General features: G+C 37.2%; 1 protein-coding gene across 5 annotated transcripts in view; it reads left to right on the plus strand.

The window, feature by feature from the left end:
- The window catches only part of COL19A1 (collagen type XIX alpha 1 chain), a 180,628-nt gene that overhangs the window by 151,606 nt on the left and 13,514 nt on the right, over positions 1 to 15,508 (plus strand). For all 5 annotated transcript variants that reach the window (XM_071548523.1, XM_071548524.1, XM_071548525.1 and 2 more), the window contains 12 exons: positions 157 to 210; positions 2,337 to 2,381; positions 2,968 to 3,018; positions 3,104 to 3,148; positions 4,045 to 4,071; positions 6,967 to 7,020; positions 9,603 to 9,647; positions 11,114 to 11,158; positions 11,266 to 11,328; positions 12,787 to 12,822; positions 12,970 to 13,014; positions 15,163 to 15,333. In XM_071548523.1, the coding sequence (XP_071404624.1) occupies positions 157 to 210; positions 2,337 to 2,381; positions 2,968 to 3,018; positions 3,104 to 3,148; positions 4,045 to 4,071; positions 6,967 to 7,020; positions 9,603 to 9,647; positions 11,114 to 11,158; positions 11,266 to 11,328; positions 12,787 to 12,822; positions 12,970 to 13,014; positions 15,163 to 15,333 (681 nt within the window). The remainder of the gene's footprint in view (positions 1 to 156; positions 211 to 2,336; positions 2,382 to 2,967; positions 3,019 to 3,103; positions 3,149 to 4,044; positions 4,072 to 6,966; positions 7,021 to 9,602; positions 9,648 to 11,113; positions 11,159 to 11,265; positions 11,329 to 12,786; positions 12,823 to 12,969; positions 13,015 to 15,162; positions 15,334 to 15,508) is intronic.

Consider the following 15,508-nt stretch of genomic DNA (forward strand, 5'->3'; position numbering starts at 1 on the left):
CGTATCAGACAGAAGAGAAATACTTAAATCTGAAGAAGAAGCAGAATTAGATTTAAATGACCTTCAAAAAGCAAAAATTTTAACAACTTAGTGACAATGAAAAAATACTATGTTTCATTCTTTCCTATCTAATATAAAGAATTCTGTGTTGTGCAGGGAGTCACAGGAAGGCCTGGACACCCCGGTCCAGCAGGGGCAAAAGGAGAAAAGGTATTCCTTCTTTTAGCCTTGCTAAAGATCCGTGAAGGATTTGCAGCCCCATTACACTCCTGGTATTTGGGGCTTTTTTAAACAAGTGCAGGAGTGCAATCAGGAATGTGATATACATTTCCAATTTTCATTTGTATCTTAATACAAGTACTTTCCCCAAACAATGCTGGGCATATGGATTTCTCTTTTGAAGTGCAGTTCTTGCAGTGTATGTAAGTTGCAGGGAATGTTTTGTAGGTATAACTTACTATATAAAGTTTAGGAAAGTGAAAATATGTTTGTGAGATAGTATATGACTAGTGACTGCTTGCTCTGCTTCTGGTTCTTTTATCAGTATTATGCTCAAATGTATTTAAAAGTGCTTCACAAACTGAAAATTATTGAGCACTAGTTATTCTGAAAAAATACATAAGCTTCCTTTATATTTAATTTACTCTTTTGTAGCACTGCTTTTTATCAAACTTTTATGTGCTCTTTTATTAGGCAATCAATATTATCCATTAGAACTAAGAGGTCAAATTCATTTCTCAGGCACCTCAGATCAGCAACATACAGCAGAGACAAACTTAGTTTGCTGCAAAATACTTTCTGGGACAAGTTCTCCATTTTGTGTATGAATACAGCTTTTTTTTTTCCTATGTTACCCTGGAGTTTCTCAGGCATAGCACTGCCACATCAATGTGTGGGATCCTACTAAAACTCTACAAAACTTGACTCTATATGAGTAAGTAGGGAAACTATTTTGTAAAGTTCAGAAATTATTTCACTATGAAATCTGAATGAGAGTTGTCTCCTTGCAGACCACAACAAAAAAAGTTTACCCCATTTATTTCATTTTTATGCAACTGACTGCAAAACACAAATCTTGTTAGTTCCTTGTTCACAGTTCACAGGTGGGAATGAGAAGCCACTGCTCTGTAATTAGTGTCTCAGAGCACAAAAGGGCAAAAGTCAGATGGCTGACTAGTGATGAAGTAAACTGAAATGTAGTCCCAGTAATTTTCTTCTCCTTCCTTCATGTGGTACGTGTTTGAGAAATGATCACATAACAGGCTTTCTAAAGTAATAGTATTTTAATTCTCCATGAAGTATTCCAAACCACACTTTGGAGGCTGACATTTTCTATCAATTAGCAGCACCATTTGGGAATTATCCAAGTATAAAGATATAATTACAATTATATTTTTCTCCTAAGCTAATTATGGGCACTGAATGCTTAGCTTGACTTCTGCCACCTTAGTAGTTTTAAATATGTGACCTAAGGGTCTCACTGACATATGTCTAATAAGATCCAACAAAATCAGTGAAAAATTCTGACAGAATTGTTCCAAGTTTTACAATGTATTTAACTGAATTTTAGTGAAAAGATTTCAAAGACATTGTTTGGGAAATTTTATATTGAAACCTTTGTAACTCTATACTAGTCAGGGACCCCACCATTCTGCTGGGGAATTATCTCAGCAGCTGGTTTGTTTCTGTTTTGGTTTGGTTGGGGTTTTTTTGTTGTTTGGTTTTTTTTGTAATATAATCATTTCAGTACACATCAACAGAACAGACCACAGATACAGGTAATGACGGCTGAATATTTTATAGTAAAAACCAAAAGGATATTCATTATGTCTCTTAGTAAAGAACTTTTTTTAAGTTAATTTTTATTCAGTATGTGTCTAAGTAAATTGAACTTCTCAAACTGTAGCTCTTCTTTATTTGCATATGAATGATCGGCTGAGGACTGGCTTTTACAAAATAGCATACAAAGCTTAAAATGAATGCTAACTTATCTGTTTAGAAATTCATATTATCAAATCTTATTTTTTTTCTTGTATCTTCCTCTTCCTTCTGGTGAATGTGAAATGTTTCACAACCAAGGTTACCACTGTTATTTTGCCATAAGGAAGTTGCTACACACAAAGCAGCAAGGAACTAACAAAAAACTAGTACAAATTAATGGTTTGTAACTTGCCTAAAACTTCAGCAGGAACTGGACAGGAGAATTTACTCTTGATATTACCTGTTCGTATTGACTGTATCTCCTGTTTCTTGTCTTTATGGTCATTGTAGTTTGAGTTTGGAGTAGATCTGGACAGTTACAGTAAATGAATTTTATGAATCTCTTGCTGTATTAGGGTAGTGAAGGTTCTCCTGGGAAACCTGGACCACCTGGACCTCCGGTGAGACATTTTGCTTTATATTTTGAATGTTATATTAGGAACAATAAAATGTAATAAAAAGAACTGACTCTCAGTGTAACACATGTTAATACTGCAGGAAGGCAAAAATTTCTTTTTTTAAAAAAGGTTACTATATTCCCTTTGTTTTTTCTTTCAATTAATCGCTAAGTTCAGGTCACTAAAGCCATCCTAGAAACTTGATCAAATTAGTTTCCAGTGTTACTGGAATAATTTTAAGAGCTTGGGGACCTGAGATCAGAGAACTCAGGGAATCGAGGGAAAGACTGTGGAGCTCACTGGACTCCAAATTAACTAGAAAAGTACCTAGCACAAAATTTATTCTGGAGAATTATAATAATAAATGCCAAAATACACTGAGATTTACATGTTTCTGGTTTTATCATTCAGAAAAGAGTCCCAAAGTGCATTCATATGTATCTTATATTCTTCTGAAATGTCTGGAATCTTTGACAAATTCAGAACCAAAAGGATACCACAGCTTTCCCAGGCTACAGGACTTGAACAGGGCAATAATTCTGCCTTTATAATTAATAAATGACATTTACTTGGTTTTTATGCTTTAAAGGGTATGCCTTACAATGAAAGAAATGGAATGAGCAGCTTATATAAACTGCAGGTATTTCTCTTTAATGTTAATTTGGGTATTTTTTTAATCCACACTTAATTTTGGCCCAACTCAACTTTTTAATTTGCTGTTACAGGGAGGTGTGAGTGTCCCTAGTTATCCAGGTCCACCAGGACCTCCGGTAAGTATTCTCAGAAATCTAATTTCTAAGAGCTAATTGGCATAGTAACAAAGAGATGGGTTAGTAGTGTGGAATTTGATTTTATATGTGAAAGACTGAAAAAATAAAGATATGGTTGGCATGCAGCAAATGATATAAAGCCTGTGAATTTATTCTTATCAGTTATTTTAGGAGTTTATTTTGATTTAAGTATTTCACCTTAGCAAGTAAAGGCTGCAGAAATGGTACCTAATTTTGTATTGGACTCCTTAGTGAAGATATCCTAATGTCTAAAAAAGTGTAATATTGTATTCATAGTTTGTGATGGCACAATTTTATAGTGCATTACATTTGGTGCCAGAAACAAGAAGCTCATGATTTCTGATCTGAGTTCTGTCACCTATTCACTGTGTGTAGCAGAGAAATGTGTAAAGCCAAGAATTACCTTGTGGCAGCAACACACGGCTGGAGCGTTCCAGCTGCAGAGTGCAGATGCAGCTTTACAGCTGGATGCTGTTGCTGTGGTCCCATGGACCGAGAAGGGCTGTGCACTTACTCATTTGCATCCTCCTTCTTGTTAGCATGGTAGGCAAGTTCAGCTGTTTTGAGATGAATTTGGTAACCACATAAAAATGTAGCCATCACTGAGGACCTTGTCCTTATGTTATGTGCCATTTATTTTCATGGGCTAGCACTAAAGTACAGAGCTGTCTGTATTCTGTAAGAGCAAAACAAAACACAAATATTACTAAGATTTTATACTAAATTACTCATCTGAGAGAGCTGGAATTAATACTGATTCTAAATGCACTTCATTAGCAAAGTATACTCTTAATGCAGTCATTAAAAATATTATCTTATTGTGTAACTGTTCTTCTTTAAATGTGTTTCCACTTTGTTGGGTTTTTTTTCTGCAGGGTCCAAAAGGAGATCCTGGAACAGTGGTATGTATGTATTTTATTGTCTTGATAGACAATTCCCCAAGTAGTTTGACACATGATGGTATTTACAAGGGTAGAAGAGTGTATTTACATTCTTTAGCAGGTAGTTTACCTCCTAAAGAGTCAGTACACCTGAAAAAGTGTTTTTAATTGCCAGGCTTGTGAACGTATTAACTGCTTATGGATTCATGTCTGCTGAACTGTTTCTGGATGTATCTAAGAATGTCTGAGAAAAGTGAAATAAAAGCAGAAAATACTTTCAGAGCTATTAGATTTTTCTCGATATTACATTTGAAAGTGATAAGAGAGAAGGATCAGTGTGTAACAACCAGTAACATCCCAGCAGGTAACAACTAGAAGTTGATATTTTCTTTAAAAAAGGGCAAGATGGGTATTTACAGTATGATGACATTGCTTCTTGTGAGCAAGAGGATGATGACCATGGGAGCCATTAGACCTTTCAGCCATGCAGTTTGACATTCAAAAACACATCTATTTAAATTTTTGATTTTTTTTCCATTAAATAGTGTTATGTCTTTTTCACATGATTGTTTTTTTAAAATTAGGAGGAGGGGAAAGACAAGTAGGGAAAGAATAATCAATTGCATAGTGATAGCTGCCAGAAGAATGTAGGTCCAAAACTTGACTGGGTGGACATTTTCCTAAGTGCTGAACATGTGTGTACCTTCCCTTTTATATAATAGAGAACCTATATTTTTCATCATCTTGCAATGTGTTGCAAAGGTTCCTAGCCTTGAAGATGGCAAAGTTGAAACTCACAGGCATTGTGTCTTGCTGACTGGGCATCAGTGAAAATACCCAAAAGATGACAGTAACATTTGAGTATTGATAGTTTAGCCCCAAAGATATGATAGTATCAAATATCATTTTAAAAGGATATTGTTTTAAAAATAGCTACTTCCATAACAGTTAAAATTTCAATACATTTGTATACTTCTTTTTTGAGTCTAAACAATGTCACAACTGCATAATGTTTATTACAGCACTATAACACTGCAAGGCAGTGAAACAAGTGCTGTTGTTAATGGCCAGCGTTGTAGAACAGTGTCCAGCAGGCATCTTCTGGACTTCAGGCAGTATGACTGAATTGGGATGAGTACCATATGTCAGCTAATGGAAATTGATAAGAAAAATTTGCTTATAAAATTAGTAGAGGCTGAGCTGGTTAGGAAAGAAAAATGTGCCCAGTCATGCTATGTTCCCCATGATCTGCTGGTGAATTATCTACTTGATAAAGATCAGGAAACTGAAAAATATTGGAGAGATCATTTTTGAAACAAAATCATGTCCTTTCCAGCAACACAAATAACATCTCTGCCTTCTACTAATGAAATAAATTACTTCAGGGTTCCATTCAGGAGTTCATTCAACCACCAAGGAGCTGACACTAGACCTCTTCAGCTGCTGTCTTGTCTTCAAATTGTTAGTCATGGGCACAACAAATAAAAAGGTGGTTCAGCCAGCCTCTGGAATCATGGTAGTAAAGAATCAGGGTCAGAGAAGAACACATGGATTGTTTAAAAGTCACTGGAGATTGGCCTTTTCTGAACACATCAGACCACAATATTTGTAGGATGATGGGTGCCCTCTCCTGTTGAAAGGTTCATGTCTTCTGATTTGGGTCATATCTTGGAGTCTTTGTCTTCAGTATCAGTGTGAAACTAATGAGAAATGACTCTACTCATGAAAGCAGTATGCCAGTACCATTTAGGTGTACCTTTTTTCCTACCAGTACAGGCCCAGTACCTAAACATATACTATAGCAGCAGAATTAGGTCCAGCTAGCTCACATTGTCCCAGCCAAGATCAAAGTGGGTATGGGAAGGTGACACCTTTAAGAGCTGGCTTGGACTTCGTCTGTCATGAAGGTGCGTAATCTCCACTCAGCCAGCTCGTACAGGATTTAGGAATGTGTTTGATTCCTTGCCAAGTATTAATGGAAAGTCGGCTACGTGATAAAGTACATTTTGATCTACGTACCAATGGGAAAACTGTGCTTCTCAAGGACAGCAAGAAACCCAAACCAAAACCCCTCAGCAGTGACAGAAAACTGTGAAGTTGTGAGAGAGTTTCCTAAAACAGTTGAATAATCTGTTTTCAAAAAAAGCCTCTTCTTCAGCTTCACCATAATGCCCAGAAGCTGAATACATCTTTCTGTAGCAGCACCCACTCAGGAAACACCAACTACCAAGCACAGCTTAGGTGTGGAAGGTGGGATCTGACAGAGACTTCAGGAAATCCAGACAGCAATTTGCTGTGGCTTTTGATTTAACTAATCATTGCTGAAATACTCGAATTGTTGGCTGTAGTTTAATTCTCCATGGTCAATCACTAATTTTCTTTCAAAAAACAATTACTAGCACTTCCCTTCTCTATATGTTAAGCTGATTTCTCCAGTGGAGCATGCTTATGGTTTTCTTTCAAAACTTCAAGGCCTACACAAGGACCCAGTCTGTGCATCCCTTGGTGCAGAGTAACCTTTGTTTAGGGAACAGAGCGCAGTGTTGCTTGGAGGTTGGTTCTCTGCCTGACAGTGCGTGCTTGAATCCCAGGGCTCTGCTGCCTGGGGGTGCTTTAGAAGTGACCTTGGCTTGCAAGAGCACTGGAGTGGAGTCTTCTGGATTACATTCTTCACCAAAATTAAACCAGTGATCCAAATATTCACACAGTGCTTCTGGGAAAAATTTAATTTGCAGATCAGTAAAACAGGGCATATCAAAAGTTGTTCATCTAATAACTGGTTAGCTGTTTTATTAATCTCAGGGTAATTAATCCCCTGTTGCTTTCTGTTCAACATTTCTCAAGTAGATACAGAAATTCTAATATATATAATCTTTTTTAATTTAAAAAAAAAACCAACAAAATAAAACAAAACAGGGAGATCCAGGACAGATGGGATTGCCAGGACTGGAAGGACTCCCAGGGGAAAAGGTAGGACTCTTAAAAAGAACTTACGGCTTGTTCTTAGTGGCCACTACCTGGAACTAAATGTTTTCTGAAACCACAATTGATTTTTTTTTTTTTGTGCGTTAATGTTTCTGCATGAAAAATCGTTGCATATTTATCTATACTTTCTGTTCTGCTTTACCATGAATCTAAATCCAACATAAAATTTCATTTTCTGCAAATGGAAAATTGTGTGTAGGAGTTCTTGTAATACTTTTTTTTCTTAACCTGGTAGAACACTTCTGTATTTGATAGTAATATAGTTAACATTTTTCTGTGTGTGGTCACTAGTTGCTGTTCTCTATCAAACACTGTCTTATGCTTGCAGTCCATCTGTCTTGTTGTCAGCCTTTTGCTTGTTAATTGTGGAGGCTGATTACGAATTTAGCTTGTCATAAAATGCTAAAAATGTCAGTATTGTGGTATTCATTTCAAAATGTGGCAAAGTACAAAACATCAGAGAAATGAAAAAATCTGTAAATATGTTTCGTCAGCAAAACCAGTTTGATTTTGCCCAGAAATTTAAGAAGAAATATGAGTAAATTCTTTTGTAAGTGAAATATTTGTTCAGCTTTTTGAATTACATTATTCAATGACTTCATACAAAAATAGTTTACGGAAACTTATTTTTCACCAAAAAGCAATGTAAACTAAAGTTTCTCTCTCAGTATCACTATGCGTTACTCCTACTTGTGCAGAGAGTGGGGAGTGACAAGATCTAAGGTAGGTGTCTATACTAGATGTTTAAATTACATGAGATGATTCTTGCTCTGGAAGACTACAATTTACAAGCAAATAAAGAGTAGTCTGATTTCAAAAAGAACAAACATAGGGAGATGTTACAGGTCCAACTGAGATGACAGGGGGACAGGAATTAAATAATAGGAATAAGCAATAGATCAGATTATATAAACCAGCTAAGTGAGGGTTTGGCCCTTTCCCAAAGTAAAGATATCTTTTCCTTAACTAAATTTGGTCAAAATGCCACATTCCTGAGGCAAATAAATGAACAGAATCTCAGAGCCTGTCAGTCCCAACAGTATAGCTTGTGCTGGTTTTTAATACAGAACTATTATGCACCTCTGCACAGCAGTATGTTGTTTTCTACAGACTGTAGTTGTCTGTAATTTCAGGATAATTTCATGAACTGGTTTAAGAACTTTGTATCTTCTGGTTAAAATGCCCCTTCCCTCCACTGTGCTGACACAGCACTGTGTGCAGCCATGCTGCAAACCACATTGCTGAAAGGACCACAATAACCCTGAAAGGAAAGAAAAGGAAAAAGTTTGCAAGGGAAGTGTTAGGAATTTATAGCTTCCTTGGCACAGCCAGTACAAGGTTTGGGTCCAGAATAACCGCTGGGACAGTGCAGTACTTCAGACAACATGCCCGTCCCGATGCAGCTGCTCAGTGCTCACTTGTTCCAGAGGTGCGTGTTGTGTCCCTCACTCAGGGCAAACATGCACTGAAGGACTTCTCAGCCTCCAGAGCAGGAGAGGTTGAACTGTGGCCTGCAAGCAAGCTGCTTCCTCTGGACATTTAACTTGTCATCTGTCTACACTTCATAATGGAGTGAAGTGTTTCTAGTTACCAACATTATCATTGTGCACCTGAACAAAATGATGAGACTGAGACAAAACAGCATTAGTTAAAAGAGCAGAAAGCAGAAATCTCAGCATTCCTTGGGGCTCTTCTGCACAGCAGAACATGGCTGTAGCTATGCTGGCAGAGCTTTGGGAAATCAGGTTCAGCTAATGTAAACTCATCTCAGAAAAATATTTGCCTGTTAGTATGGCTTTAACAGTGCCAGGACTTTTCTGACAAATATAGACACTAGGAGCCTGATTTTTTTCCTATATCTTAACCAATGTTGCACTAGCAGAGCATAGTGTTGCAAACCAACACATGTCAGCAGTGGGTTAGAGCAAATACCACTGTGTAGTTTTACCACTGTTGACCTTTGCTGCTTTGGGTTATAGCCCCCTCAAGAAGGATGAATTTGTGCCCATAACTCATCATCTCCAGCAAAACAAACCCCATTGTCCTAGCTCAAAGCACAGATGCAGGTGGCTGTGTGTTAAAAGGGGAACCTTTGCCCTGAAAGGGCCATGGCACAAGCAGATTGAGGATGCTGGCTCATAGTAAAGGGATGAGTGGGTTGCAGAAGGCAAAAAACTTCTTTGAAAGGTACATGTTAAATATGGAGATGTTGACATAAAAGTCAATTACCCTGTGTGAACTCTGGTCATTGTCATGACCCCAAGTTATAATTATTTGGAGAACTACAGATAAGTCAGGGACTTTCCACCCCTTTTCAAGGGAGGCCTCGAGCAGAATCAAAGGGATAGCATAGAAACATAAGAGAACCTAAACAAAGGATTTTGCTTACTTGTTCAAGTCTGTAAAATGAGCCAGTGGCAGAGAGAAATATTAGCATTTATTAGAGCCTGGCTCTTGTCCTCATTTTCAGTTCACTCAGTAATTCTTCCTCGGGTTTTAATGGGAATTCACAAACAAACTTCTGTTTTGATTGTTGCCATTTAAGTATAGATTTCTCTTTCCTTCAGGGTGACCGTGGACCAGCTGGCCCACCAGGAGTAGCAGGGGCACCGGTATGTACAGTCATTAAAGAAAACTCAGGTTTTTAGAAGCTGAAAAAATAGGTCAAGCAAGGTGCTGAACTGTAATCTGTTATTGTGAACACCAGTGCTCACCTTGTACTTTATAGGCAGGTAGGAAGACTGTGTTTTCCCTAAGGAAATTAAAGTTTTATTAGCACCAAGGGTTCCTATTATTAAAATGACAGGAGGGAGTGGTGTGAATATATGATAAAGCTGGAATTTGAAGCTGCATATGCTTAGTTAAGAAAGCATATAAAATTCTTCTCATTGCCTCTATTTAATATAGATAAAGGAGTTCTCTGTGTTCCCAGGCATGCACAAATTTCTGAGCATCTTTCTATCACAAAGAAAAATTATGAACGTTAGTTATTGCAATCCACAAGGATCTGCATATCAAGTCAATCAAACATTTGCTTTAGGGGAATGCTTTGTCAGCTATTTCCTGTGGTATTCAGAGAGGTTTCTGAAAGTCATCCAGAAACTTTGTTGTAGGTGAAAATAAATGCAGCTAATGATAAATTGAAATTATAATTATTCATTTGTGTTCCTAAAGAAAATGAATACATTATATTGCATTCATAGTTTAATAAAAAAGTTTATCCATATTTCAGGAGGCAATGTGGAGTTATTTATATGCAAATAGATTTATTATTAAATTTGGGCAGCTACCAATCCATTGAGGAGCTGTTTAGATTATAAATATGTTTCATGAAATAAAGAGAAGTTTGTGTCTATGCACTCCCATTTCCATTAGCCACTGATTTAGTCTATTTACTGTGAGTTCCAAGAGAGAACATTATCTAAAATAGCTTAACTTCATTAGGTTCTCCTAAAGCAAATTGCACATTTAAGAGGAAAAGAGAGTTTTATAGCAGATGTAAGACTTTCAAAGTTGTTGCTCTGATATATATTTCACCTCGTGAATAATATCTCAGTAGTTGGTTGGGATTATCACAATTGTTCATTCCCTGTGTATTTCCCACTGGATGTGTTCCAACTGTCATTGGATGTTCTCTATTCAAGTTGGATATGAAATATTTAATGAGGTCCCTTTATCACTGATGGAGTCGTGTTCTGTTGATTGTATTTAATTCTAATAAAATCCACTGAAAGAAGTTACTTCCTCCTGAAATAAATTGTTTCCTTTTACATTTTATGTTAAGCAGTTTTAATTAACAAATTAGTAGGCATATAAGAAATAACTTTTTCCGTAGTCTAGGAGGAATGTGAAACATATTCACATATCTTACTGGAAAAGAATTTGTCTTTCTTACCTGTCATTATTCCCTAGATTGAACAGGGGACTCTTTTTCCCATCTGGGAATATAAACTTTAAGTAATAATGAACAATAACATTAATATTTCATTCATATATACATTTTGTCTTATTTTTGACATAGAGAAAAATTTTATTTTGATTGCTAGTAATTTGAATCTCTACTATTCTCTGTTTCCAGGGAAAGCCAGGATCTCCTGGGTCCCCAGGGATGCCAGGGGAACCTGTAAGTACAGATTTCAGCTCTGGACTCTTATGGTAATACACAAGTATTTCAAACACTAATGCAAGATTTTACTGACAGACTTATATGCATATTTTTTTCTTTCTTAGGGTGAAAGAGGACCTATAGGAGATATAGGTTTCCCTGGTCCAGAAGGGCCACAAGGAAGACCAGTAAGCAGTTTTATACTGAATATATACAAAAGAATATGTCTTAATTTATCAGAAGTTACAAAAGAAATGACATTTTATCTTGCGTTGTGTTAGGCTAGATATAATATCTGAAGAACACATTGAGCTGCAGAATTCCTGGTACCATGGTGTTTTAATAGTTAATTTTACTGAGATGTTGCCTTTAAAGGTCTTATGAAGGTCATTTGGCACTTGTTGACATAAAGGTTCCTCTTGTGTTTTGCCCCGGGGGGAATATGAACCGAGAAACCCAACATAGACTATAAAGGATGGGGTGGCAGAATAGCTTCTCAGTTTCAGTTTAGATAGAGAAGCACGTGCTTCATGACTCTGAATAAACTTTGTGACTCTTCAATATACAGGTGATGCAACACAGCAGCTGAGGCATTTACTGTTCACTTGGGATATGTCTAATCTGACCTCTTTATTTAATAAAAGTGTGACAGCAGTGTAGTCAGCACTGTCCAAGATGGTTTAAAACAGCCTGTTTTATTATTCCTTTGGGTTTGAGCTAGGATAGCACATAACTCATTACCTCCCCAGAAGCTTGGTGTTTTTGGATGAGCATGAGAAACAGACCATTGCAGCTTGTCAGCACATCTCCACATTACACTTCTGCCTTGAAAGAAGAGACAATTGCTGCAGCTTCAGCAGCAAATTAGACCAAGGTGCCTGATCTGTACCAAAACACACTTTGCAGAATAAGAGGGAAAGAATTATTTCTGATGTCTCTCTGTTCATGCAAGTCCTTCTTTCTCACTCAGTGAAACAGCAGTGAGTTTGGTACATGTGCAGGGTCTACATACATCCCACGAAATTAAACAGTGCCAGAGCATTTATCTTGCAATTATCTGGCATTGTGCAATTGTTAATATACTCTCTGACATTATTTTGGCCCATACCACCTAGGACTCAGATAATGCTACATTCCAGTTTGGAGGATAACATGGACCTGGAACGGTTTCCAGTAGGGAGTATGAATGAGTCCACCCTCAGGAAGGAAAAAGGTTTGGCACAGGAGATCATAACTATGCCGTGCTACGAATCCTAAGGACCAAAGACAAGGTCTGGCCACTTAATAGTAAGGCATAATCTCTGCAGGGCTAATCTCTAGAAAAAGGGCTAATATCTAGAAAAAGAGAAATCTCTTCTGTGCTTATATAATGACTACCTGGGACTGAAAAAGTGCACGTACAGGTCCATATTCCACATTTGCAAAATTTCCATAAATCTTGTCATTTAAAGTTTTATGCTCATAAACATTAATGCACATCTTAATGGTTTTTTGTATTTCTATATCATAATCACAGAAACTCCTGCCTCTGCAGTTTCAGAATGTTTACTGTTATGGCACCAAATGTTGAATTTTACTTCTTATATTTTTAAAATACTTAAGTCTATTTCTTAAAATCTTTTTGTGTGTTGTCTTTTTTTTCCTAGGGAATCAATGGAAAAGATGGATTGCCAGGTCCTCCGGTAGGAAAACATGCTTTTCTGTGGTTTATTCTTCACAGATACCATAGCTGTTAATCCTAGGCAGTTGTTTTCAGTTCTGCTAATAAAGGAATATACAACAAAGCCTTTGACTGATAGGTTTATCTTTTTTCAAAAAACATTTTTCAGGGTGCTGTGGGGAGACCAGGAGACAGAGGACCCAAAGGAGAACGTGTAAGTCCCCTATTATGATAACTTTTTCTCTTTTTTTTACTGAGCATCTAAGAACCTCATCAGCACATATTTTATGGGCAAAACCAAGAAATTAATTATCTTTGAACTTCAAGCAGTCTCTTAGACACCTAGAACATTTAGTCCTGCACACCCTTTCAAGGAATTCGAGTTGAATTGTCTTCTGCATTTAGAGGAAAAACACATTTTATAGACTTTCTAACACAGTTGGCCTGGACAGTCTAAATTGTTCATTAGGTTGAAAATTGTAAAGTAGCTAATCTTGTGTTGCTGTCAGATTGCAAAAGCTATAAACTTGTGCTATTGTCATCCTTGGAATCTTTGTATGTCACAAACTCAAATCATATTTTATGTAAAACAAGCTTGTCACACTCAGGCAGCAGAAATGCCAGTGCCATACCTTACTGCTTCCCAAACTCTATAGACAGATCTGTTAATGGTAACAAGATCATGGTGAACATGGGTGATTACAGGAGGTGAGAGATGAGTTGTTTTACATATATACAGATATATATATATGCACACATATATATATATACACACATATATATGCACACATATATGTATATACACATACACACATCTATACATGAGGTGCTCTTGTTACAACATTGCTAAAGCCCTGATGTCCTAATCCAATGAATACCACATTTATTTGATGAATCAGAAAAACATTGCCTTGTATAATCTGGAAAAGGAAATGCTGCTTTATGTTGCTGAGGAGACATGAGGTTTTAACCATATTACAATTTTCAATGTTCTATTTTTGCCTTTAATGACACAGACCTGCATCTGTGACAAAATTTGCAATGATTACAGATAATAAAGTCAAGGTTTTCTGGCAGCCATTATTAATAGTGCTGTACAGTATACTCCTTCAGTTTGAGACCAGCTGATGCAGTTACAGAAAAGAGAAGCCTCAAAATCAGAATGAGAGAATAAGGCTCTTGAGGTTTTCATGTCTATTATAAGTATGTTCTCATAGAATCCATTTTAAGAAGGAATAAGCCACCTGGGCTGAAATAATAATATGTCTTGTAAGTGACTAAACACTGCTGTTACTACTGCTTTATAAACTGAGTGACAAACTAGTTTAAAATAGGTGGTTTATACCAATCAGAAATACAGTTTTCAAGTCATTTCAACAGATAAAATACTAGTGGCTTGTTCCAGTCAATAAAATACAGACTCCATCTCAGGGAAGAACGAAGAAACTTTATTGTAAACAGTATCCAAGTAATAAACTCTTAGGATAATTGAGGGGCTGATGGTCCTAGAGAAACCTGCCTTTTTCCTTATCTCTAGTACAAGAGCTATCTATACCTCCTCTGCAGGGTTATAAACCTCAGAAAAAGTGTCATAGAATCACAGAATGGCCTGGATTGGAAGGGACCTTAAATATCATGTAGTTCCAATCCCCTTGCCATGGGCAGGGGCATCTTTCACAAGACCAGGTTGCTCCAAGCCCCAGCCAGCCTGGCCTTGAACACTTCCAGGGATGGAGCATCCACAACTCCTATGGGCCACCTGTTCCAGTACCTCACCACCCTCACAGTAAATACTTTCTTCCTAATATCTCATCTAAACTTCCTCTCTTTCAGTTTAAAGCCAGAACACTTGTCCTGTCACTGCAAGCCCTTGTAAAAAGTTCCTCTCCATCTTCCTTGTAGACACCCTTTAGGTTCTAAAAGTAATTTTTGTGCTAGTTGTTTCTTTGATTAACTAAAATTTTGTGTAAATGAAAACATAAAACATTAGTCTTCTAGGGATAGCTACAGAAATCCTGATGCTTTATGCCTGTGTGAATTTGAACACCTAAATTTTACTTATGCTATAATTGACATTTCTCAATCCTTATATAAGGGCTCAAAACTTTCTGTACCCAGGTTCTACCCTTGAAAAGTGGGTTAAAGAGTAAAGATATTTTTTCTGTCATTGACTTCACCATCAAAAGCATAAGAAAACAAAACTTGTTTTCAGAGACAAGGTTTAGCCTGTAATATCGGCTTCCCTTCATGACTCAATATATTTCTGAACAGGCAAGAATTTTCTCTTTAGCATTCTTGGCTGACTTTTCCAGGTTTGTTCCACTATGTGCAATGGTTTTCTTTCTGCTTTTATTTTACACAGGGAGATCAGGGTATTCCAGGGGACAGAGGTCCACAGGGTGAACGGGGGAAACCTGGCCCATCAGGACAAAAGGGGGATGTGGGTCCTGTTGGCCCACCAGGAGACAGAGGCTATCCAGGATCACCAGGTCATCAAGGTCCCCCAGGTTCTCCAGGACCCCCAGGGTTTTCAGTAAGTAAATACACGTTTACTTTGGTTGCTTGTGAATTCATGCAATGTGAAGGTGGCATGTGCTGACCAGCAGAAATTCAGCCAGGCAATACCACAGTCTTAGAAAAACTGAGGCTTTCTCTCAGATATTTTCAGCCTTCAGTTAAGGAGTGGAAAAAAATATATCCAGATGGTT

The sequence above is a fragment of the Pithys albifrons genome, chromosome 2 (genome assembly GCF_047495875.1).
Source record: "Pithys albifrons albifrons isolate INPA30051 chromosome 2, PitAlb_v1, whole genome shotgun sequence".
NCBI classification, from domain to species: Eukaryota; Metazoa; Chordata; class Aves; order Passeriformes; family Thamnophilidae; genus Pithys; species Pithys albifrons.